This window comes from Mirounga angustirostris, unplaced genomic scaffold (genome assembly GCF_029215605.1).
Source record: "Mirounga angustirostris isolate CCGP_5_RB_7025 unplaced genomic scaffold, mMirAng1.0.hap1 SCAF_16, whole genome shotgun sequence".
In the NCBI taxonomy this organism is placed as follows: Eukaryota; Metazoa; Chordata; class Mammalia; order Carnivora; family Phocidae; genus Mirounga; species Mirounga angustirostris.
This window is the reverse complement of record NW_026991724.1, coordinates 18,693,490-18,718,650: the sequence shown is the minus strand read 5'-3', so window position 1 is coordinate 18,718,650 and position 25,161 is coordinate 18,693,490. Positions and strand designations below refer to the sequence as shown.

Below are 25,161 nucleotides of genomic sequence, written 5' to 3'. Positions count from 1 at the left end.
GCAAATGTTGTGGGAAGCAACAAAATGGCAGACTAGCCAGAAATGTTCAGAGATCTAGGGAAATGGGCCGCTAAAGTGGGCCCTGTTAAAATCACAAATACTTCTCGTGGTCCAGAAGACTATGTGCATGTGTGAGGCTGCACCTGCCCAGGAGAAGACAGAGCGGGCTCTTGCAAGCTACTCACGCACACGGGGTGGAGTGATAAACTCCCTGCACTTTGAAAGTATTCCCGCTGCACACAGATCCAACGACAAAAGACAAGCCTTCTGGCTCAAGGTGTTTAAGCAAAACCCCTGAACGGTCATTGGCTGACCACCAAGTTATGCCGACCCAGGGCATAGGCCTAGAAAGCTAGGCCTAAAAAGAAAAGAAAACAAAACTAAGCAGCAGCACCAGAGGCTGCATATTACTGGGGAAACAAATTCTACAGAATTAGTCTAGGTTAAAAAAAAAGTCTAGGTAAGTCACTAAACAATAAAAATAGCAACAACACAGTGGAGGCTGGAGTCAGAATTCAGAGTTGCTACAGCATATTATTTTAAAATGTTCCACTTTCGGCAGCCTGGGTGGCTTAGTTGGTTAAGCGGCTGCCTTTGGCTCAGGTCATGATTCCAGGGTCCTTTGAACCCCGCATTGGGCTCCCTGCTCATTGGGAAGCCTGCTTCTCCCTCTCCCTCTGCCTGCCGCTTCCCCTGCTTGTGCACGTTCTCTCTCTGTCAAATAAATAAAATCTTAAAAAAAAAAAACGAAACTACCTTTGAGGGAGCCCAATTGCTTGTTCTTAGTGACAAAGGCTTGAAAGCAGTTATTTATCAGTATGTTCAAAGAATTAAAGGAAAATTCCTCCTTTAAATAAAGGAAAATTAAAATGACAGTGACTTATCAAATGGAGAATATCAATAGGGATCACTCAACAGCAGATTTGAGCTGGTAGAAGAAAGAAGTTAGTGAATTTGAACATCAATTAATAGAAATTATCCAGTCTGAAGAACAGAAAGAAAAACAAAGCAGTCGTAGAGACTATGGAACACCAGCATGCATACCAACATGTATATGTAATGGAAGTTCCAGAAGGAGAAGAGAGAAACAAAGTTTATTTTAAGAAATAATAACTGATGAAAACTTCCAAATTGATTGAAAATATTCATCTCCATATCCAAGAAGTTCAGTGAACTTGAAGTAGGATAAAAACAAATCCACACCTAGATGAATCACAGTCAAATTTTGAAAAAAAGAATCTCGAAAGCAGCAATAAAAAGGACTCAACACATGCAAGAGAGCCACAATAAGATTAACAACTGACTTGTCTTTTGAAATTATGGAAGCCAGAAGCTAGTGGGATAATAATGACATTCAAAATGCTAAAAAGAACATGTAAAAATATCCAATTATTAGTAGGTGTTGGTTTCTTTCGATTGTTTTATATTAATCCTCTTAATAAAGTTAAAATAATGACAAAATGCTCTTTTTTTTGTTGTTTCTTTCTGTTGTCTCTTCTGTGCTCCCCCCATATGGAAACATGAGAATTTTCTTATCAAAATCAAAACCCAAAACCTTCCTAGTAAAAAATTAAAATTCTTGGGGTGCCTGGCTGTCTCAATTGGTAGAGCATGTGACTGTTGATTTCGGGGTTGTGAGCTCAAGCCCCATTTTGGGTATAGAGATTACTTTAAAAATAAGTAAGTAAATAAATAAGCAACAAAATTAAAATTCTTAAGAAAGAATCCCTGCTACCTTGATTTCCGCAAAGATGAGTTACCAACTCTTTCAGAAAAATAGTAAATAATCCTCAATTTAGAAGGCTGTTTCTGTGAGAAGTAATACAGCAGATTAAATTTATATAAGGTAAAATTTCAGATTTAATTAATTTCTAAACTGAAATAATTTATTAAAATGATAGATAAAAGTTTTAAGTTTAACCCACAGTATCTTCCATACTTAGAATTTTCCAAGTCTTGTTTCCCCAGTCTATAAATTGAGCTTTATCACTACAAAGTTAGTACCATCTGTTGTGATAATAAACTCATATAATAATAGGTCTTACATAATGTAAAAATTTTAAAGCAGGGGACTCCAAACATTCAATCAGCAATGAGTACTTCTGTATAACCTTCTCTATCCCAGAATCATCTGTAAGATATGTAGAAGTTAGGAATAGGGGCTTCATTGTCATATAATTGTGAATCCTAACCCCACTGCTTACATCTGTTATGGACTGAATATTTTTGTTCCCCCAAATTCATATGTTAAAGCCTCAACCCCCAATGTGACTGTATTTGGAGATAGGACCTGTATGGGGGGGTTAATTAGGGTTAAATGAAGTCCTAAGAGTGGGGCCCTGATACGATAGGATTAGTGTCCTGATAAGAAGAGATACACAAGAGAGCTTGCTCATTCTTTTTCTCTGCTATATGAGGATGGTATTCACTAACAGACACTGAGGTATCTGGTACATGGTAAGGTAAGAGATAAACAGTATGGTTACAATTCCATTTTAATTGAAGTTTGTAAGTATTTCAGCTGAAGTATTTTCACCTGTATCGTGTTTTTGCCTTTGTTCACAGTACTTTTCACAAATGTTGACAAGGATATGGAACAATAGTTGGTGTGGTGGTTATGTAAAATTGACACATTTGGAAAATTGGCAATACATACTAAAACTGCAAATGACATACACCTGTGATCCAGCAATTCTAGTCTAAGTCATGGTATACAAAGGGATTGAATACATGTATTCATCAAGAGAAATGTACTGGGCATTTATAGCAGCACTAGTAATAGCCAGAAACTGCAAACTGCTCAATTGCCAATTAACAGTAGGATGAATAAATTGCTCACTCACATAAAGAAATACAGTGATAATGAAAAACTATAACTTGCACACCAATATGGATGGATTTCACAGATATATTGATTGTATCCAAAAAGTACACGCTGTATGAATCCATTCATCTGAAAGTAAAGAAATGGGCAAAACTAATTAAGTGTTTTTAGAAATAAGGATAATGGCTTATACCTGAGAGAGGAGGCTAGGTACTGGAATGGGGCAGAAGGATACTTGTGAGATGCTGTTACTGTTCTGTTTCTTCCTATGGAGTCTAGTTACATGGAAGGTTCAGTTTAGGACAGTGCTGCCCAGTAGAATTCAGATGTGAACCACATAATACAAGTTTTTCTAGAAGCCACATTAAAAAAATAAAAAGCAATTATTTAATTTTTATATTATATTTTGTTTAACCTAGTATATCCAAAATATCATACTTGAACATAAAATGAATATAAACATTTACTGAGATGTTTCACATTTTTTTCTTTGTAACAAGTACTTGAAATCCAGTGTGTATTTTCCATGTACAGACTCCGACTAGCCACGTTTTTCTTTTTTCTTTTTTTTTAAGATTTATTTGTTTGAGAGAGAGAGAGCATACAGGGAGGGGCAGAGGGAGAGAATCCTAAAGTAGAACCCCTGCTGAGTGAGGATGCCAATGTGGGGCTCGATCTCATGACCCTAGATCATGACTTGAGCCAAAACCAAGAGTCAGACACTCAACCTACTGAGCCACCCAGGCACCCACAGACTAGCCACATTTCAAATGTGCAGTAGTCACATGTGGCTAGTTGCTACCATATTGGACAGGAAAGCCTTAATACAAGTGTACACTTTTGTATATATAATATACTACAATAATAAAATGTTTCTACAAGTTTACCACAAATGAATATAATTCTGAGTATAATTGTAGGAATAATCATGTTTGCTGATTATATTTTCATCATTGTTTATTTTCTGTAATTTGTAGGGATAAAATTCAATGTCTTTATGCTTTTGGTTTTCAATATTGTAACTCTCTCTAAAAGCGTAAAGATTTTTGGCACTTCACCATTGGATACTTTAATCAGAGATTTCCAACTAATTTTGAACAAGGTGTAACTGAGGACTCATTTACCATAAAAAGGTCAGTGCCATTGTAGGACCTATATTGATTTCAGAGTAGTACTTCAAAGGCTCAGTTTTCTAAAATCCAAGGTGTGGGTGTACTGTCCTGATGAATTTTTTATATTCAGCATCAGCTTTGTCACATTTTTAGTTCTGTTACTTTGTAGATACATAAATATATATATATATATTTTTAAAGATTTTATTTATTTATTTGAGAGAGAGAGAATGAGAGACAGAGAGCATGAGAGGGAGGAGGGTCAGAGGGAGAAGCAGACTCCCTGCCGAGCAGGGAGCCCGATGCGGGACTCGATCCTGGGACTCCAGGATCATGACCTGAGCCAAAGGCAGTCGCTTAACCAACTGAGCCACCCAGGCGCCCATGTAGATACATAAATATATTTCTAATTTATGCAGCTATAACTTCTAAATGATTGGCAGACTATCTTCTTTGGATACAGTTATGAATTACATGTGTCACATCTTGTTCCTAAGAAATTTCTATTTCATAGTTTTTAAAAAATTTTATTTATTTGAGATAGAGATTGCCCCTGTGCTTGAGGGTGGGGAAAGGGACAGAGGGAGAGAAAGAGAATCCCAAGCTGACTCCTTGCTGAGCACGGAGCCTAAGCTCGATTCCGATCGCAGAACTGGGAGATCATGACCCAAGCCAAAACCAAGAGCCAGAGGCTCAACCGACTGAGGTACCCAGGCGCCCTTCTGTTTCATTGTTTTTAAAAATTCACTGAGAATGTTACTTTTTCTTTTTCTTTTTTTTTTTTTTTTAAGAGAGCACAGGCGAGCAGGGAAGGGCAGAGGGAGAGAGAATCAGAAGTGGACTCCATGCCCTTGGGGCTGGATCTCACAACCCTGAGATCATGACCTGAGCCTAAATCAAGAGTCAAACACTTAACTGACTGAGCCGGTCAGGCGCCCTGGGAATGTTAATTTTTATACAGTGTGTGCTCCACCAGCATTTGTATTATCAATATAAGAGGGAATAATTTTATCTTCACTCTTGTACTTGTTAAATTAATTTGCTTTGGCAGTCACAAAAAAAGATGTTTCAGGGGCCTGGCTGGCTCAGTCATTTGAACACCTGACTCTTGATCTCGGGGTTGTGAGTTAGGGCCCCATGTTGGGTGTAGAGATTACTTAAAAATAAAATCTTAAAAAAAAAAAGATGTTTCACTTTTAATGTAATGACTTTTCAATAGTTTAATTTTGGTTATATGATCAAGTTAGAAAAATTGAACCATTATTTGAATTAACAGATTTTCTATTTGACATCCCTGATGACACTGATGTAAAACTGATGTCCCTTAGCTGTTTGCAAGGTCTTTGTTAATGAAATCAGCATATAAACAGCTTTGCTTTTTATATGTGTATGATAATGTGAATTGAATCATTTGTCATTTGTCAGTGAATTAAATCACTTGATTTAAATGAAGTTGTGTTTTGCAGAATGATGTTGAATGTACCGGTTGCAGCTGCTCGTGTTAGATTGTCGCCTTTGAAGTATATGTTGATGCTTCTTCAGCAGTTTTATTTCTTTTGGTTTTCATGTGATCAGTGATACCATTCTGGTCCTCACAGAGAATAGTAAATGTCGTTATTTTGTGCAAATTACGTGTTCCATCATCAGCTTTCTTGGAAATGAATTTGATTCTTAATTTTTCATAAAACAGGCACTTCCAGTTTTTAAATTCATTGCTGCAGAAAGGTATTACCAAGCCATAAAATATATATAGTTGTAGATTTAGGCAATATAATAAAATCACTGCAGCAAGAATGGTCAGGATATTCTATATATGCTCCATGACAGGACTGCAAAGCCTTTATTTGCCACATGGGTTTCACTACACCCACCTTTTATGATGACTCCACCTGACTCCTTTGTGCAGATCGTGGTTAAGACCACAGTATAACAAGTAGCTGGCGGGGACAAGAGTGTTTACAGCTGCTCCCACTGCCATCTGAGATTGGATAGAATTAGTTGTCCCTAGCCATCTTGAGCATACTTTATGGGTGAGTATATTGTTTTATCAGGAGTTGCCCTTTATGCTGCCCTGGAAGGGGGTAGGTGTTAGTTAAGGATAACGCTGGTCATTGCCAATCGTCTTTCAGATTAAAGTGCAAACTGTTCACTGCACATACATTTCACATCTTGCTAGAAAGGACCAAGACAGAAGCTGGAGTTAGAAAGCGGAGAGCTACCAAATCTCTATTGGCTTATTTTACTACAATTATTAGTAATAATACTTTTTTCTTTTAATGAAATAAAAATCGGTGACCATTGCTAGAATACACATTAGTGGCTAATAACTTCCTTAGGGAATTAGATCACATTTCATGTTATATTTCCTCATTTCATCATGTAATATTTCTCTACTATACTTAATCACAGCTGACATTTATATATTGATTTTTTGTAATTATTTGTTCACCATCTTCCTGCCCCACTAGACCAGACTGTGAGGAGAAGGACCATTGTTCCCTCACATTGTACCCATGGCACCTTAGCACAGTGACTTGGACATAATAAAGACTCAAACATTGTGGAATGAATGAAAAAGTGAAAAAATGCACAGGACAGGAGTACCCTGTTACCAGTAGATGTGTCCCAGTTGATAGCTAACTAAACAATAGAAAGCCCTTGGGAGTTGGGAACAGTGTTCTTTTGCAGGTACCTCAAGGTTATATGGTATATTCTAAGAATACAGTAGGAATGTGTAATATTTATTTAGATGTGTAAATTTGATATATCTGTAAATGCTTATAAAATAATAGGTAGCAGGGCGCCTGGGTGGCTCAGTCGTTGAGCGTCTGCCTTCGGCTCGGGTCACGGTCCCGGGGTCCTGGGATCGAGCCCCGCATTGGGCTCCCTGCTCCGCGGGGAGCCTGCTTCTCCCTCTCCCACTCCCCCTCCTTGTGTTCCCTCTCTCGCTGTGTCTCTTTCTGTCAAATAAATAAAATCTTTAAAAAAATAATAATAATAATAGGTAGCACTTACTGAATGCTGTCCGTTAATATGCTTAAGCATGTTTTATATGTTACTTAATCTTTACAGCAGTCTTATAAAGTAGGTATTACTACTATGCCCATTTTACATTTGAGTTTACTGAGGCTTAGAGAAATGAAATGCCTGTCCCTCGGTCATAAAGCTGGTAAATGCATCAAAGGATAGAAATCTGATTAAACCTTTCAAAACTTTTTAAATATTTTATTTATTTATTTGACAGAGCACAAGTAGGGAGAGCAGCAGCAGAGGGAGAGGGAGAAGCAGGCCCCCCGCAGAGCAGGGAGCCCGATGCAGGGTTCAAAGGACCCTGGGATCATGACCTGAGCCGAAGGCAGCCACTTAACTGATTGAACCACCCAGGCGCCCCTACACCTTTCAGTTTTATTTAAGTTATAGACATCTTGTCAGTGAAAATTTTAAGTATTAAACAGCCATACTAATAGTGACAAATAAAATATGCATCACACAGAACACAACACCAAGCAGTATAGGTATAGTCCAGGTAGGTATAGCACTTAACTTATATTACAGGGGTCCTGGGTCTTCTGTCTTCCTGCTGTGCTGTGCTCAGTGTGGGATTGCATCTGCATTATTATGTTTGCACAATGGCTGCTGTATCTCTGGGCATTGCATCAGCTCATAGGAGGGAGAAAAGCTGAAATGTCTCTTAAATGACTTTCTTAGAAGCCCCAGTAGGTGACTTATGCCTCTGTCTGATTGGTTAGAATTGAGTTACTGGTCACCCCTTGCTGTGGTGAATCTAGGAAGGTGACTATTGATGACTTTTTGGATATTTTTATCTTTTAGTTTCTTCAAGTGTACCATTGAAAAATCCTAGTATTGAAAAGTGTGTGACTGCAAAGGTTGAGCATCCTGTGCTGTAGACAATGAGGGAGCTTTTTTAAGTTGGGGGTATTATAGTCAGATTGTGCCTCAGTGCGGCACGCTCTGATGGCTGTGGTAAATTGGGGATGACAGAATGGAAGCAGGGAGAGGCTGTGTAGGAGAGCTTTGCAGTGATTTTAATAAGAGATCTTAGAAGACTGAACTAAGAAACTGTAGGAAATAAAAGGAGACTTGAAGATTCCAAAAATATTCAGGAGGTCAGATGGCTAGGACTTGGTGGTTGATAGGCTCTGTGGAGATGGAAGAGTGAAGAGTCAAAGGTGGCTCAGACTTCTGGCAGAAATGAGTGAGTGGTGCCGCGAATGGAAACTAAAGGGGAATAAAGAAGAACGTTTAAATCGGTTGTCCCTCAGACACAGTGAGTTTGAGGTATCTGGATTTTCTTCATGTGCAGATCTTTATTAATTGGGAAAGGATTAGGTAGATTTGTTATATGTTACAAATATTTTTTCTTGATAATATCCCTTGGACTTTTATTTACTTCCTGTTGTTCAACAGTTTCTCACATTTGTATAATCAATTCTGTTAATACTCTCTTTTATATTTCTGGCTTTTGTGTCCTAATTAGAGGGCCTGGCCTGTCTTACACCCAAATTATAGAAGTATATACCTCTGTGGTTTAAATATTGACTTGTACAGGATTTTATTTTGGTGAATAGGATGAGGTAAGGAAAGGGAAGAGCATTTTCAGTTGTTAGAATTACTCCGTTCTTCATTTCCTCCAAGAAACAAACACCGTCAAATTGTAAGTTTTTATTCTAAATCAGAATTAAAATATCCTTTTCATGTATTCCAACAGCAGGAGGATGCATTAGCACAACAGGCCTTTGAAGAGGCCCGGAGAAGGACGCGTGAATTTGAAGATAGAGACAGGTCTCATCGGGAGGAAATGGAGGTGAGAGTTTCACAGCTGCTGGCAGTAACTGGTTAGTACTTTCCCCCAACCTCTCAGGCTCTGTTTGTGCATAATGTTTTTTATAAATAGTTTCATTTTGTCTTTCATTTGTCAAAAGTTATACTGCGTCTTTGTGTTTATTAAATGTAATTGCTCTAAAGAGACTTAGTCTTAATTTTAAGGTTGTACATGAATTCACTGTTTATTGGTCCTCATAAAAATCATTTACTGTCATGTATATATTCTCTTAATTCATTGATCCAAATATCTTCCCTCGTTTTTGTCTTGTTTATTTGTAAAAATTACTTTATGTTATCGTAGCATACATATTTTTAGAACATTATTAAAACTCTTTGGAAATTATATTACTTTATATTTTTTAATGAATGTCTTGATTTTGTAACAGTGTAATGTTTGGCCATTTGTGTATTCTCTTTACTAGAGGAAAATTTAATATTTTCAAACTACTGAATGAAATTACCTTAAACCATTTTTCTTTTAACTTTTTATGCTACAGAGATAGAAATCCTCACAGAAGAAATATGTAGCTTAATTACTGTAAGGCTAACACCCTAATAACACTGTCCAGATTAAAAAAAAGTCAAACTTTGACAGCTACCCCGGCAGCCCCCTCCATGTGGGCATCTAATTATGACCTTCTCCCTCCCCTTAAAAGTACTCATTACCTCAGTTTTTATAGTAATCACTTCCTTGTGTCTTTAATTTTATTACTCATGCTTCCTTCAGTCTTCAGCATTGAAGTTTAGTCTTACCCAGTGTGTAAATTTGATAAGACTTTTAATTGACATGGATTTTTTTCCTATATAAAATTGTACCCTGCTTTAAGCAGACTTTTAATTATAAGACTCATATTTAAAGTATGTATACATTGTTCAAAACCCCAATTTCTACAAATTGTATACTCTAACAAAACAAAAATAATCAAGATGAGAACTAATGTATTTGAAAAGAATATTGTTAAATGTTAATAAATGCTTCAAGTTTATAAGCTTAATTATCAACATGAGCGTTTCACACAAGAATAGGAAAAAGCACACATTCATCTTTGATAATCAAAAGAAATGGAATTAAAATATAATTATAGTACATGAACTAAATAGAGTAATTTCCAGGCATTAAAAACAGTTCTGCAGATTGGTTGCATAACATTGTAAATGTACTTAATACTTAACACTACTGAACTGTGCACTTAGAAATGGTTAAGATGGTAATTTTTATGTATTTTAACACATTAAAAAAATTTTTTAATCGGTGTTACAGAAAATTTGTGGGTTTTCCATGCACAAAATTATATGTACACTATTATTTAAATTAACACAAAAGTGTGTGTGTGTGTGTATGGAGATATTGGTGAAGAGCCCAGATACTAGAGCCAGCCTCCAAGATCTGAATCTGGCTTTGCCACTTACTTTGTCACTTTGAACAAGTTATTTCATCTTTCTGTGGCTCATTGATAAATGAGGCTAATAGGGGCGCCTGGGTGGCTCAGATGGTTAGGCGTCTGCCTTCGGCTCGGGTCACGATCCCAGGGTCCTGGGATCGAGTCCCACATCGGGCTCCCTGCTAGGCGGGGAGCCTGCTTCTCCCTCTGCCTCTGCCTCTCTCTCTCTCTCTCTGACTCTCATGAATAAATAAATAAAACATTTAAAAAAAAAATGAGGCTAATAATTGTGCCCATCGCATAAGGTCATTTTAAGGATTAAATAAGCAAATACATACGAAAGCACCTCTTGAGTTTGTGGCTGAGTAGATGTCAGCTACTATTATTAGTGTTAATGTGTGTGTGTGTGTGTGTGTATCCCTCTATGTGACAACATATATATTTTAGAATAAATGAAAAAAAGCTACGTAGTGGTTAGTGTATAAAATAGAATTATCTTTTAATGATTGAGATTTCCCTTTGTCAGTGAGTGAATTAATCTAATAGGCTGATAGCAACTGCTGGTGCCCCCAAGAATATAGTACTTTTTAGCTAGGAGAAGAGACAGGAGGGATATTATGCAATGCATTTGTAATTCTTTGAAGCTTTTCAGTTCTTGTGATCAGACTTCCCATGACATTTTCTTTCAGAATGCTTGTATCTGTAGTAGTAAGAAGTTTTTAAACTTATAATGTGCATTTATCTTCTACTTCTGAACCTTTTTGCTCATGCTGTTTGTTCCCTGACTGATAATGTACTTTTCCACCCATTTGTTAAAACCCAGCTTAAACATTCGGTCAGTCCCTTCTCCAGCCTGCTTCACTGTTATTAGCCCTTCCACTTTGTCATTTCCAGAGCACTTATTTCTGTTATTGTTCTTACAGAACAGTATATTGAAACAATTAAAAACATGTCTGTCCTTTATTGTAGATTCCCAGTGAGATGGGGCCCCTGATTTTTTTTTTTTTTTAAGATTTTATTTATTTGAGAGAGAGAATGAGAGACAGAGAGCATGAGAGGGAGGACGGTCAGAGGGAGAAGCAGACTCCCCGCCGAGCAGGGAGCCCGATGCGGGACTTGATCCCGGGACTCCAGGATCATGACCTGAGCCGAAGGCAGTCGCTCAACCAACTGAGCCACCCAGGCACCCAAGTCCCTGATTTTTTAATCCTCACATTACCCACCACAGTGTTTTGTACATTGTGTTTAGTTGTCTAATGGAGATTTTCAGAAAATAGTTCTTATCCTGGCTATCTGAAAACTAAAGTTACAGGGTAGACTAGAGGTTAAAGTAGAATAATACATGTTACTGGTCTCTGGAAAGGTTTTAAATGTTTGTAATCTGTTGGTTTATATTAAGTAATGAACCCCAACTATGTTGTGCTGGATTCTGCATTAGGGACTGGTAAATATATACATGAAAATGCACAGGGGCACTTGGGTGGCTCAGTCAGTTAAATGTCCAACTCTTGATTTCAGCTCAGGTCATAATCTCAGGGTCGTGGGATAGAGCCCTGAGTGAGGCTCCCTGCTGGGTATGGAGCCTGCTTAAGATTCTCTTTCCTTCTCCCTCTAACACTCCCCCCCCACCCAGCTTCTTGCTCTCACACTGTCTCTCTCTCTCTCTCTCTCTCTAAAAAAAGAAAGGAAGGAAGAAAGAAAGAAAAAAGAAAACGTATGGTTTCTGTCCTTGAGCAACTGTCAGACTTGAGGGAAGAGAGATACATAAACATGTAATTGGAGACTACTTTAGCAGCAGCCACACACAATGGAGGTTCAGAAGGGGAGCAGTGAACAGTGTAGAGAAATGAGCGCTTATGTCTGCCTCTGCCTGGGGAATTCACAGGAAAATACCCTTGCAGGGATTTGAAAGAAGAGTGGGAGTGTTCCCCAAGCTAGGCAAGGCATTCTGGGCAGAAAGAACAGTGTGTGCAAAGGCATGAAGCAGTAAGAGATCTTGTCATTTGTCATGTCTGAGAATGTGGTTGGTCACTCTTTCTGGGAACAAGCCAACATGGCTTTAAATGAATATAAGAATTGCTTTATAAAAAGTGCTCTTTGGCTACATTACATTTGAAGAACAACTTTGTTAATTAATGGAACGATTACTTAAGAAGTGTTTGTATATGTTTTGCTTTAAATAAAATGGATTAGTTGACACTAAGTTGTCTTAAATGCTAACGTGGTTGTTCTTATAAATAATGCTACTTGAAAAACATTCTGGTGTGTGAATTTATATATATGTGTGTGTGTTTATATTTGTGTATGAACAAAAGCATAGTCTGTTGATAGAGGTGTTAAATAATTTGTTGCTCAGGTAGATTGTTTTCCAGTTGGTTTTATGTCAGTGATTTGAGAGCATGGACTTTGTAGTCAGGCCTAGTTGAGATTCCTGCTTTATCACCTGCCAATCTCTCTTAAGCTTATTTTCTCATAGAAATTGTTGTGAGAATTAAATAGGAAAATGCTTGTAAAAGCACTTAGTATGGTGGTTGGCTGGTGTATGCCTACAGGAAATAATAGCTCTAAAGTACTTCTTTAGCACTAAAAGCTCTACCACAGTGCTGGTTCCAGGTAATTGAATTGTCCTTTTAGTTCTCTGAAGTGTTATCAGGGCACTTTCCCTGCATTATGACCTGGAGCATAGGAAAAATGGTTAGATTGTCATCAATGATTTAAGATTCCATAGTCCCTGAGGCAGTAATTTAAAACATCAGTTCTTATAGAGAACTGTCATCTATAAAATTGGGCTGGAATCTGACTCCAGAGCTTGCACTGGCAGTCCCTTAGGGAAGTTTTGGGTATGCATGTCTTTTGGTACTTTGTGCATGTATATTTTGCTTTCCTTTAAAAAAAATCCATAATCGGGAGCCTGGGTGGTGCAGTTGGTTAAGTGACCAACTTTTGGTTTTGACTCAGGTCGTGACCTCGGATTTGTGAGGTTGAGCCCCACTTAAGCCTCCCTGCCCAGTCTGTTTGGGACTCTCTCTCCCTCTGCCCCCCCACCACCACTGCGCTTTCTCTCTCTCAAAATAAATTAATAAACCTTTAAAAATAAATAAATAAATCCACAAGAAATTCCTAATCTTATTTTCTTACAGTTTACCTTCTTTTTCCTAAAAGGGGAGAACATTAGGAAAAATTATTGTTGTCTCCTCCCCCCCCCCCCAATAATTCAGACATCTATATGGGACATTATGCCATATACTCTAACATTCTTATGGTTGAGGAACCTGAGACTCCGAGAAAAATTGACTTGCTCTCTTTCAAGTAGTTGGTTAATGGAAATAAGAGTGAAGACTTAAACCAGTTTCCTAACCAAAAGGCCTCTACAAATACAGCCTAGCACTGGGAAATGAATTTCCACATCACCCATAAAGATGATTAAGTTGAAAAATAAAACCTGCCAGGAGAGGTTAGAAACCATTTTGCCTGGAAAAGAAAAAGCTGAGGCAAAAAAGAATAATAATGATTCCAGTGGGTGGTCCTGATGCCTGACTGGAGGTGAGGACCGAGGAGCAGTGGTAACTCGTGGGTGGCAGTAACCCAGTAAATGGTCCTTGGAAGCTTGAGATGCTGGCAACTCAGTGGCTTAGGGATGTCCCACCCCTGTTTGGATAACCTCTGAGGCCTCTGGCCCCATGGTGCTAACCTTGTAGTGGTGGTGCTTGAGCATTTAATACATGTGTAAGGTTAAGGTTACTAAAGGTTTTGATTTGTGCCAGTGTCTGAACCTGAAATCAGTTCTAAAACTCCCTGAGCATGTGTCTATTTTACCATCTGTAAAATTTAGAAAGTTTTCAATCCATCATTCATGGTAGGGATTTAGCATTTTCTTTCTCTGATTTTCTGGGAAAAGGTATTTTAGTAGTATGATATTTTTCTTTTTTTTTTTTAATCTTTTAATTTTAGGCAGAAAGACAATATGGAGACTCAAACAGGATGTTGGCAAGTACAACCTTTCATTTCCACGTCTACCTTAGTGACTAGGTAGAGTTGAATTCTTTCTAACAAAGAAAAACAAATACCATTTTTTTTAATAGAGAGCTTCATTTTCAATCCTGCAATAGGCTTATGGCCACACATTGCTTCAATTTTTTTTAATCTTTTTAAAAAAAAAATTTATTGTTATGTTAATCCCCATACATTACATCATTAGTTTTAGATGTAGTGTTCCATGATTCATTGTTTGTGCATAACACCCAGTGCTTCATGCAGAACGTGCCCTCCTCAATACCCATCACCAGGCTAACCCATCCTCCCACCCCCCTCCCCTCTAGAACCCTCAGTTTGTTTTTCAGGTCCATCGTCTCTCATGGTTCGTCTCCCCCTCCTTTTTCCCCCCCTTCATTCTTCCCCTCCTGCTATCATCTTTTTTTTTTTTCCTTAACATATACTGCATTATTTGTTTCAGAGGTACAGATCTGTGATTCAACAGTCTTGGACAATTCACAGTGCTCACCATAGCACATACCCTCTCCAATGTCTATCACCCAGCCACCCCATCCCTCCCACCCACCCCCAACTCCAGCAACCCTCAGTACATTGCTTCAATTAAATACTTAAGTCCATGTCATGAGACCACTTCCAAGGTTTTTGAGATTATCGAGCTGCTACCTTTCAGAGGCGATAGCAGCTTATTATTAATTTGGCAAGTGAAAAACTAGAGTGAAATGAAGATACATTGTTTATTTTAGTAACCTTGTTGAAATACTGTTAAATCTTTGGTATACAACAAAATGGTCTGCAAAAGCTACATAACACTGTGTATAATATCTTTATCCTCTGGGTAGTTTTTAAAAAGGAATACATGCACATATTTGTCTCTCTTTAGTAGGAAATGTAGGAAACTAACTGAAAACTGTGGAGGGGAATCAGGTATCTGGGGGCCACATGGGAGGGTGATTACTTTTCACTGTTTATCTTTTAGACCTTTTGAATTTGGTATCCTGTATATCTATTACCTCTTTAGAAAAGAAATAAAATTTGTTTTTAGTTTTAACACAAAATGATGGAACTAGAAGATTCTAGAACTTACTATCTGTATCTCTGGCATATGGGTTTTTTTCTAAAAATGTGAAATCCTTCCTTCGTTTGAAATTTTATAGAGAACCCCAGTGTATATGGTAGAGAAAAGGGGTACTGCTCTGGGTGAAGCAGGGGTGGGAATTACTCTGATTTCCTTCTGTAGTCCCTGGGGTGTTTTCATGGAACCCAGTAGCTGACAGAATGTAACTTAAGAACCTTGGATGTAGTAAAATGAGCATGAGGTTTGTAATAGATTGTTCTGGTTTTAAATCCTGGCTCTCCTATTTGTTGTCTTGTGACATTAGGAAAGTTACTTATCCTTGTGAACCTCATCTGTAAAATCAGGGCTAAGATCCTACCTCCCAGGTTGCTGCCAGCACAGTATCTGACTCTTAAATGGGCTCACTTCCTCTTTCTATTCACTGTGGCTCACAATGTATCTGGAGTGGCAGTAAAAGCAGGCATATCCTAACTTCAGAATGTGAAAGTCCAGAGATATTTTGCCAAGATATTTTATATTCTGGTATTGGTTGTTTTGTTTGTTTGTTTTTGGTTTGGTTTTTAACAACAGTAAAGGGTTTTGAATTTTTCTGGGTTCTGTTAGAAGTGGAGGTAGTGGTTACCCAGGGGGTGAGTAGTGACGAGGGAGAGGGGAGAGCACAAGGGGAACTTCCCAAGTTTGGGTAGTATTATTATATTGCTTGATCTGGGTGCTAGTTACATGGGTGTGTTCATTTAATGGGAAATTCATCAAGTTACATATTTATGATCTATGCACTATTCTGTATTTTAATAAAAAATTAGACATTAAAAAAGAAAAAATAATCAAATTTCTTCTGTGAAGTGCCTGCCCATTGCTATCTGTTGCCACATAGTAGTAGCCAAGTGTCTTTTTACCTGGGATTCCTTCCCTGATTTGAAAATGTTTGATGCATTACTGATGGCAGTTCTCTTCAGGTCACACATCTGTATAACTATAATTCTAATGTCTTACTTCGGGATTTTGTGAAAAATTGAGGTTAATAAAGGACAGAATGAGTGCTGTGGTCATAAATACATTGGAATGATGCCTATGTTATTGATAGCAGCTCATGTATACTCCCTATGTCTAGAGACTGTCTTCAGCTTGATTGGCCTCTTCACTTTCTAAAACTATAACGTTGTACTGTTGGCTCTTAATTCAGCTGTATGGTGACAGGGTGCTGAAAGAGATTTTCTCTGTCATTATGCAGAAAATGCTTTCATCTGGTTAGTTTCTTATCTTTAATGTCAGAGAATGGGTAAATAATTACTGCTTATTTTACTATAGGCAGTTTTAATACAATTCAGCAAATCACAGGAGAGTTTTAGGTGGAAACTTTTTGGAAATAAAACAGGCAAAAGGCTTTATGTGGTTTTTGTATTTGTGTTTTGTATGTTTTTGGAGCCTTCGATTCTGTGTGGTCCGAGAAAAAAACTATCGCAGCCACTATTTTAAATTCCCGCAGACTTCAGTTTTCAAATCACTTTAACTGTACCAACACTCATTTTTGTGTAAGGACAAATTAACATAAAAATCTGTCTATACTGGGCCTTCCTAACATGTCTTTTGAGTAAAGGCAATAGATGAGAGTGAAGCGGGAATATGAACTCAGACTAAGAATGAGAACCGGAAGAGGATTGGTGAGGGAGGAAGAGGATACTAGATCTGCCTTCTCCCATACCAAGAAGGAGTGTCTTTTTGGGGCTCCTGGGTGGCTCAGTCGGTTAAGCATCTGCCTTCAGCTCAGGTCATGATCCCAGGCTTCTGGGATCAAGCCCCATGTCAGGCTCCCTGCTCAGCAGGAAAGTCTGCTTCTCCCTCTTCCTGTCCCTCTGCTCCTGTGCTCTCTCGCTCGCTCTCTCTCAAATAAGTAAAATCTTTTTTAAAAAAAAGTCTTTGCTCTCTATCATAGGAGATGCAAGCTTCATTAAAATTTATTTTGTCCTAACCTTGTTTTAGTTTGTAAAAATTACATCTTATTGACAGGATGCAGGGTTGTTGTTGTTTTTTTTTAACATTTCAAATGTTCATACACATATATTGGGACGTGATGAGTAGCTTTGTTGTAATAACGACAGTGTGAGTACTTACTCTATATGCCAGGCAGTATACACTACAGTATTCGTTTCACATTTGGTTCTTAAAACACTGAGGCTGAACGAGAATAAGAAACTTGTCTAAGATCACATAGCTAAAGTGGTAGAGCCATCCCAGTCTACATCTGGAAATGTAGATTATTTCCACTATCTCTTTTATTTTGAAATAACACTTTATATATAAAGTTTTCCTGAAGTTGTATACTTTATAAGAACTATATTTTTTTACATGCCTGTTAGACCAGCTCTTGCAGTCTCCTTACCTGACAGGTGTTTATGATTGTCTGCTGACCTGGTTTTTACCTTTTTGCATTTGGAGAAAGTACACTCCCTTCTGTCATATTAGGACTTAAAATTTCTGCTTTGTGACTCCTCCAGCTTTAGCAGTTGGGACCAGCTAATGATGAAACCTTGGGGAAATCACTTAACCTTCTTGGCTTCAGGCTCACAGTTTGTAAGATTAGTGAGCTAAATCTCTGATGGACTTTGCCACTCTAAAATTCTGTAATTCTGTGCTCTGACGTTTAGTCAAGTGTCAGACATAAAGTATAAGCATAGTGTGTGAACATAGTATATTATACTCAGTAAGTTGGAGCTATTTTTAAGTATTAGAACATTTTCTCGTGAAGAGTTTTCAGCAGTTTGATAATCTTGATACCAAAAGAATGGAAATCAACCAAAAGAAGTTTTATTCATTTTCATTTGGGCATCCCTGCTCTTGGCTACTTCTGCACAACCCTGGCCAGTAGGGAAAACTCAGTGCCAGGTGACTGTTCTTTGTCACTCTATTTTGGGCTCATCTCATGACTGCCTCCTCAAAACTGGATTTGCCATGTTTCTGGACAGTGGTATATTGAAAGAAAGAAAACAGGAGCAACTGGTAGTAAGAGGTCTGTAGTAAAACGTCTAAATTAGGGGCACCTGGGTGGCTCAGTCTGTTGGGCATTTGCCCTCGGCTCAGGTCACGATCCCAGGGTCCTACGATCGAGCTCCACATCTGGGCTCCCTGTTCAGCTGGGAGCCTGCTTCTCCCTCTCCCTCTGCCACACCCCCTGCTTGTGCTGTCTCGCTCTCTCTCTCAAATAAATAAAATCTTTTTAAAAATGTCTAGATTAATTCTTTAAAAATATATATATTTTAAAGATTGTATTTATTTGTCAGAGAGCACAAGCAGGGGGAGTGACAGGCAGAGCAGGCAGAGGGAGAGAAGCAGGCTCCCCACTGAGCAAGGAGCCCGATGCGGGACTCGATCCCAGGACCTGAGATCATGACCTGAGCCGAAGGCAGATGCTTACCGACGAAGCCACCCAGGTGTCCCAAATTCTTTATAAATATTAAAAACAGATTTATATTCTGAACAGGCTTGTGGGTGTCTGCTTTATATTAAACCCCTATTCTGAAATAGCTGTTAATAAGTTAGAATCAAGGGCCCATGTGGATTGACCGAGGAAAAGAAACTAGAAATCATGGACTTTATGCTTTTATAATAATCAGGTTCAGAGAGTTTCTTAGCCACCATCTAGTCTAGCCAATTACTCATAGAATTCCTTCTAAAACATCTTGCTTTCGTTAGAAAGCTCATCCAGTTGTTGAATACCAGTCCTGTGGAAGCTATTTCACTGAACCTAAGTCTGTTTCTGTTTGTTTCCTTCATGTGACAGTCTGTACATCTTCCCTCCAAACAATACATTTCCTCCCAGTCTCCCAGCTCTTATTCCTCCCTCTTCTGCTCTCACCCTCTGTTGAGTCCTTCCCCAGCTCTCTCGTTTGTCCAATTTTTGCTTTTCCTTCACAGTGTCTTCCATTACATCTTCCTAATTCCTTCTTCACAGTGTAAATAAACTGCAAACACAAGTAAATAACAAGACAACTTTACTCTTCTCTATGCCTTTACCAAAATACATTTTAAACAAATAAACCCATAGCAACTTCGGCATAGCCATGAACAGAAGGGAGAACTCCAGCTGCTGATTACTGCTTATGAAGGCCATCACTCACTTGAAGTTATCCCATTATTATTAAAGTAATTTGAAAACTACTCCTATTCCAAGACAAAAGCTGAAATATCCTTTTGACAAAATATTATTGGTAGGTTAATAGTGTTTTGTTAATATATAATTAGGATTGATTTTTCTGTTTCTTCATTGCTCAGCCCCTTTCTAACCTTCATTGACTGAACCCAGATGCTTATATCGCCATCTGTGATTTTGCAGAATTGATCTGTCCTTATACTACATTTAGCATTGATTTTGTATGGAACTTAAAGTGGTTTTTTTGTTTTTGGGTGGTTGGTTGTTTTTTGTTTTTGTTTTTGGGGTGGGTTTTTTTTTTTTATGAATATGTATTCCATAGCTTTTTCAGTCCATACCATGCAGCATAACTTTAACATGACTAGTAATTGAAAGAAATATGCTAAAATTTAGTTAGCAGTATGCTAATAAAAATAATTAAAATCTGCTAGAGGAATGTATCAAAATTTATAAGAGTACAGAAGTTAGTGTTGGGTTTTACTTGATTTGTTTCAAAGTGAACAAGGCAGTGTCCTTTTTATCTAAACAACAATAATGCTCTTGAGAAATGACAACATTGCTGGAGCTTCTGACCAAACTTGATCATGCAGTACAAGTATGACTTGTTGAGATGTTTCTTTGAAGGTCAAGAATGCTTTTTCTTTTGTTTTGTTTTGTCTTAAGATTGTAGAGACAACGAGAGAAGGAATAGAAGCAGGGGGAGTGGGAGAGGGAGAAGCAGGCTTCCCGCTGAGCAGGGAGCCCGATACAGGGCTCCATCCCAGGACTCTGGGATCATGACCTGAGCCAAAGGCAGACGCTTAATGACTGAGCCACCCAGGTGCCCCAAGAATGCTTTTTCTGTAACAACCGTGTCAGATCTTAAGAACTGAAACCAGAATATTTCGATCTTTGGTTAGATTTGTTTCCGGGGGCGCCTGGGTGGTTCAGACGGTTAAGCGTCTGCCTTTGGCTCAGGTCATGATCCCAGGGTCCTGGGATCGAGTCCCGCATCAGGCTCCCTGCTAGGCGGGGAGCCTGCTTCTCTCCCTCTGCCTCTCTCTGCCTCTCTCTCTCTCTCTGACTTTCATGAATAAATAAATTTTAAAAATTAAAAAAAAAAAAAAAAGATTTGTTTCCAAAAACTGACATAGACAATGAAGAATCACTTGGTGATTATAATACATGATTCCATTTAGCTTAATATTGCACAGGTGATTTCATGGTGGTCTCAATTACTGGCAGATATATATATCTATTATCAGAGGTGACTACAGACGAGATCCCGATGAAGAATGGTCATGGCATGGACTTAGGGTTAGGGGTGGAGGCAGTTAGAAGCGCTCAGATTCAGGACATTGTTAATGTAGAGCTGTCAGAGCCCACCACTGAGTGTGAGAAAAAGAGATGTTAGGGTGACTTCAAGCTTTTTTGCCTGAACTACTGGTAAAATGGACTCGCCATTGTCTAACATAGGAAAACCATTGCTAAAAGAACCAGGATCTGTAAACGATCAGATGCTTGTGCTTGATTCCCATTTATAGTCACTAAAGAAAGCTTATGGAAGAAACACTCATTGGAATTTGTGAAAGAGACTGAGAATTAATGTTGTATGTGGACCAAAGGGGCACTTGTTTAAAGAAAAACTTTATAGTAGCAGAGAGTGTCACACAGAACCTGTTAGTTGTTAGATGTTCTCTATTAAGAAATTTGCCATCGGTAGTTTAACTGGAAATGTTTATTCTAAAGTGAACTTGAAAACCTCAGTGTCTATAATTGTCAAACCTCTTAGTCGTTAATTTTGTCATAAAAATACTTCTGGTTATGTAAGTGGATCAAGGACTGCAATTTTTTCCCCCAGTTTTGCTTTTTTTTTTTTTTTTAAGGTTTTATCTAAACTTATTTATTAAGAATTGCTCTTGGTTTTTTGGGAGGGTTTTGTTTGTTTTCTAAGAATTGCACTTGTTAAGTAACAAAAATTTGTGTTGTACTCCAGGTCTTTCTTCCCTCCATATTTATGCAATTATGCAATAAAGGTATCTGTAAAGTATAGTCATGTCCATTATTTCTACTTTGGAGAAATAGAACCTGGCCTTTAACTTTTATGTATATAACCAAAAGCAGTTAAAATTCTGTTTGTTCTTGCTCTTAGATGGTGGCCTCCCTGAAGTGGTTCTTCTTAGTGGAAGCTCTAAGAGCATCCATTTTTGCTTTTGAGACAATACTTTATCTATAGTAATGATTTTATTACATGAGGTAGAGGTTTTTATTTAAAACTTCTGTGGCAGAGATGGCATACTGTAAGATGAAATTCACTACTACATTTTTCAATCATACCATTAGTACGCTGTGTACTTTTGTGTGACTGTAAAATAAGCAGCACCTATGTTATAGGTTGCTGACAGGGTTTTAAGATTTTATTTATTTATTTATTTATTTATTTATTTATTTGAGAGAGAGCACACAAGCAGAGGAGGGGCAGGCAGAGGGAGAGAAGCAGGCTCCCCGCTGAGCAAGGAGCCTGATGCGGGACTCGATCCCAGGACCCTGGGATCATGACCTGAGTTGAAGGCAGATACTTAACCTACTGAGCCACCCAGGTGTCCCGCTGACAGGGTTTTAATTAGTTCATTCATGGAAAGTGCTTAGAACAGTGCCCAGCATATAGTTGGTGCTCAGTAAATATCAGGTACTATTAAAAGGGAAATTTTGATTCTAAGGTGAACGGATGATGTGTTTAACCCTGTAGTCCAAGAACTATAAATGTAGATTTGTTGTTCTTTTATGCATAGTACATATTTTGATAATGCTCTTTTGAATATAATGAGATTTTTTTCTTGGTTTTTATGGAAACTTCAGCAAAATATGTAATACCTAATTTAAATTGTTCTTTTTCCTCTTACATATGGAGATAGTGGCTGAAAATTTTTTAGTTGTAAACTGTTTTTTTTTAATGCTACTTTATACTTTATTTATCTAGCACTTTGATTTTCAAAACATGTTTTGACCCTCAATTATGATTTTGTCGTTGCAGGCAAGAAGACAACAAGACCCTAGTCCTGGTTCCAATTTAGGTGGTGGCGATGACCTCAAACTTCGTTAAATAGCAGCACAGCAGATGTGCCCACCCATCTTTACATATACATTGTTTCTAGTTGGCAGAAATAATCATTAAAAGACCAGAAACTGTGATAACTGGAGGTACTGCGTTCTATTTCTCAACCTTAGGCAGTAACAAGACATCACAAACTGCCATGGTTTTGCACTATGATTATATAATATCTGCATTTCTAATTTTGTATGCATGTAGCCAGTAATTTGAATTTTTTTCTATGCAAGCTTACCTTGTTGGCATTATTTTAGTGAGTTGAAACTATCCATTTGTAAAGCTCTTTTTTTCCTCCATTTTAATTTAAAAGATTATGTCATTTAAGAACAAGTCAGGAAGTTTAAATTTCTATCAGAGGGTTTTCCCCCTAATCAGTTGTTCTAATTATTTTTGGAATTTTACATGTGTTGGTTACACAGCTTCATTTAGGTAGACACTCGTGGTTATTTGTTTTGTTTCTGTGTTTTTATAGTTCATGGCATTTTAAAACTGCTGATGTGTTTGCATTATTTTAAACAAGCTAAAAACCTAGTAGCATAGAGCTGTCTGCCACAGCCTTTTAACACAAAGTTTACAGTTGTTAAAGTTGCAGTATCCTTTTAAATGTTGATAATCAGCTCCTTTTTCTTTTTTCCTTAAACATAAAATGTTTTCATTGGTATTAACTCTGATCTGCCCCAGATCTCTTTTACATTCTGTTCTGTAATCATTAGTTTGTGTGGAGATATTCTCCACAGATGGTAATAATACTCTACTGAAATGCCTAAAGAAGTCGCAGGCTGGCTTCTGTTTTATTCAGGGATTTTTTTTTTTTAAGTCAATCAGAAAAGGGATACTGGAGCTTTCTTCATGTATGTAACAGCATATTAAACTGGAGACAGTGATGAATCAGCTACCAAGGTAATATTGTATTAATATCATGTTTAAGATAGCTGCTTTTATGTGTATTTTATAATGCATGCTTTTGTAAAAACAATGCTGGGTGATGAAAAATTAGTCTTAGAAAATGTTCATCTGTGCAGAGGATACATTTTCTTCATTAATTACTCTGGAAAAAAAACTCACAGGTTATATATATGGTATTTTCCAAAAGGACTATTAATAGAACCTTTTGAGATGAATTAGTATGAGAATATTTTTTAAATAGGCTCACTGTCAAATTGGATGCAACTTTTTTTTTTTTTAATACAAGACTGGAAAAAAGTGCTAAGTCATTTGGCACCTCCTTACAAATATTTTTCATGTCACATTCATTAAATGTTACTACATTTCTGAATTTTTGCAAAAATATATTTTATCATAATAGAATGGCATTATTTTAAAGAGTTTGAAAAACTGACATGGTCAATTCAGAAAAGAAACTGAAGTCTGAATAAGGTCATTGCATTTAAAACACACACACACACACATATATATATATATACTTGACTGATGAGGGAGGTGTGACTTTCATTGTATATAGGTCTTATAATTCACAAACATATCCTGTATCTCAGAATAAAAATATCTGTTATATATTTGAAGTCATGCATGGTAAGGAGTGTGTTTAAATTGTTACAAACAATAATGCATCATAAAAGACCATGCTGATCTTGTGTAACTAAGTACTATGAATGAATTTGGTTGGTATTTAGTGTTGTGCAGCTCACGTGTTTACACACTCAGTGCCCTAACTTCCCCTGAGGGAATCGCCTTTTAAGTGGCCCTTAAAGTGGTGTTTTAAGGTTCCTTTATCACAGAGCTCCTTGGTTTTTTACTTCTGCACTTAATTTTTTTAATAACATGATGATGATGGTACATTTTTCTCTATTGCTTCTAGCTAAGGGCTTTCATTCCACCAGTAACTAAGATCAAATGTTATTAAATGTTCATATTGCCATCCTTCTGTAAATACTCGATATTTCCTGTCATTCAGCTCAGTGCTGCTTCCGTCTGTCTTAATGCTGGCATTAAGATCATGAGCCCTTTTTCTCCAGTAGTGCAGGCTTTGAAAACTTTTATTAAGTTATTGATGCAATTTGATATTTTTCCATAATCTATATTTAAACAAAATTACATCATTGCATCATCTTTTCTAAATTCATCTCCATTAAAACTTGCCTTAAGCTACCAGATTGCTTTTTGCCACCATTAGCCATACTGTATGTTTGTATGTTTCATTTACTTTCACAATAAACTTCTCTGTAGTGAAAAAAAGGTCTTGGTTCTTCATTGACATAACCCAGCAATTTCTGTTCTGGTGCTCATTATGATACGAAAATTGACTTTTTTGTTTCCAAAATGTTCTTTCATTTTTTTTTTTAACCTTAAAAAAACAACAACAGTGGCATCTAGTGGTCATTTCTGCTGATTCCAAAGAAAACCTTTAATGTAAATATCACAATATCAAATGTACTTAGGACTTGGGCTCCTGGGTGGCACAGTAGGTTGAGCGTCTGACTCTTGGTTTCAGCTCAGGTAGTGATCTCAGGGTTGTGATCAAGCCCTGCGCCAGACCCTGTGCTCAGCACGGAGTGAGCTTGGGATTCTCTCTCCCTCTCCTTCTGCCCCTCCTGCTCATGCTTTCTCTCTCTCTCAAATAAGTAAATAAATCTTAAAAAAAAAAAAGAAAGAAAACATACTTAGGATTTTCCTTGGCATTTTTCCTATACCAGCTTTTTACTTTAGAAACATGCCTTAAGCTTGATTCATAATG

The 25,161-nt window shown here is 37.5% G+C and overlaps 1 protein-coding gene across 3 annotated transcripts in view; it reads left to right on the top strand.

Moving 5' to 3' along the window:
• Positions 1-24,662, top strand: part of CBFB (core-binding factor subunit beta) — a 56,005-nt gene extending 31,343 nt beyond the window's left edge. For 2 of the 3 annotated variants that reach the window (XM_064580835.1, XM_045890971.3), the window contains 2 exons: positions 8,666-8,761; positions 22,392-24,662. In XM_064580835.1, the coding sequence (XP_064436905.1) occupies positions 8,666-8,761; positions 22,392-22,460 (165 nt within the window). In that variant the 3' untranslated portion in view covers positions 22,461-24,662. Of the gene's footprint in view, positions 1-8,665; positions 8,793-22,391 lie in introns of all 3 variants that reach the window. The other variant, XM_045890972.3, reaches the window with a different exon arrangement.
• The last annotated feature ends 499 nt before the right edge of the window (positions 24,663-25,161 follow it).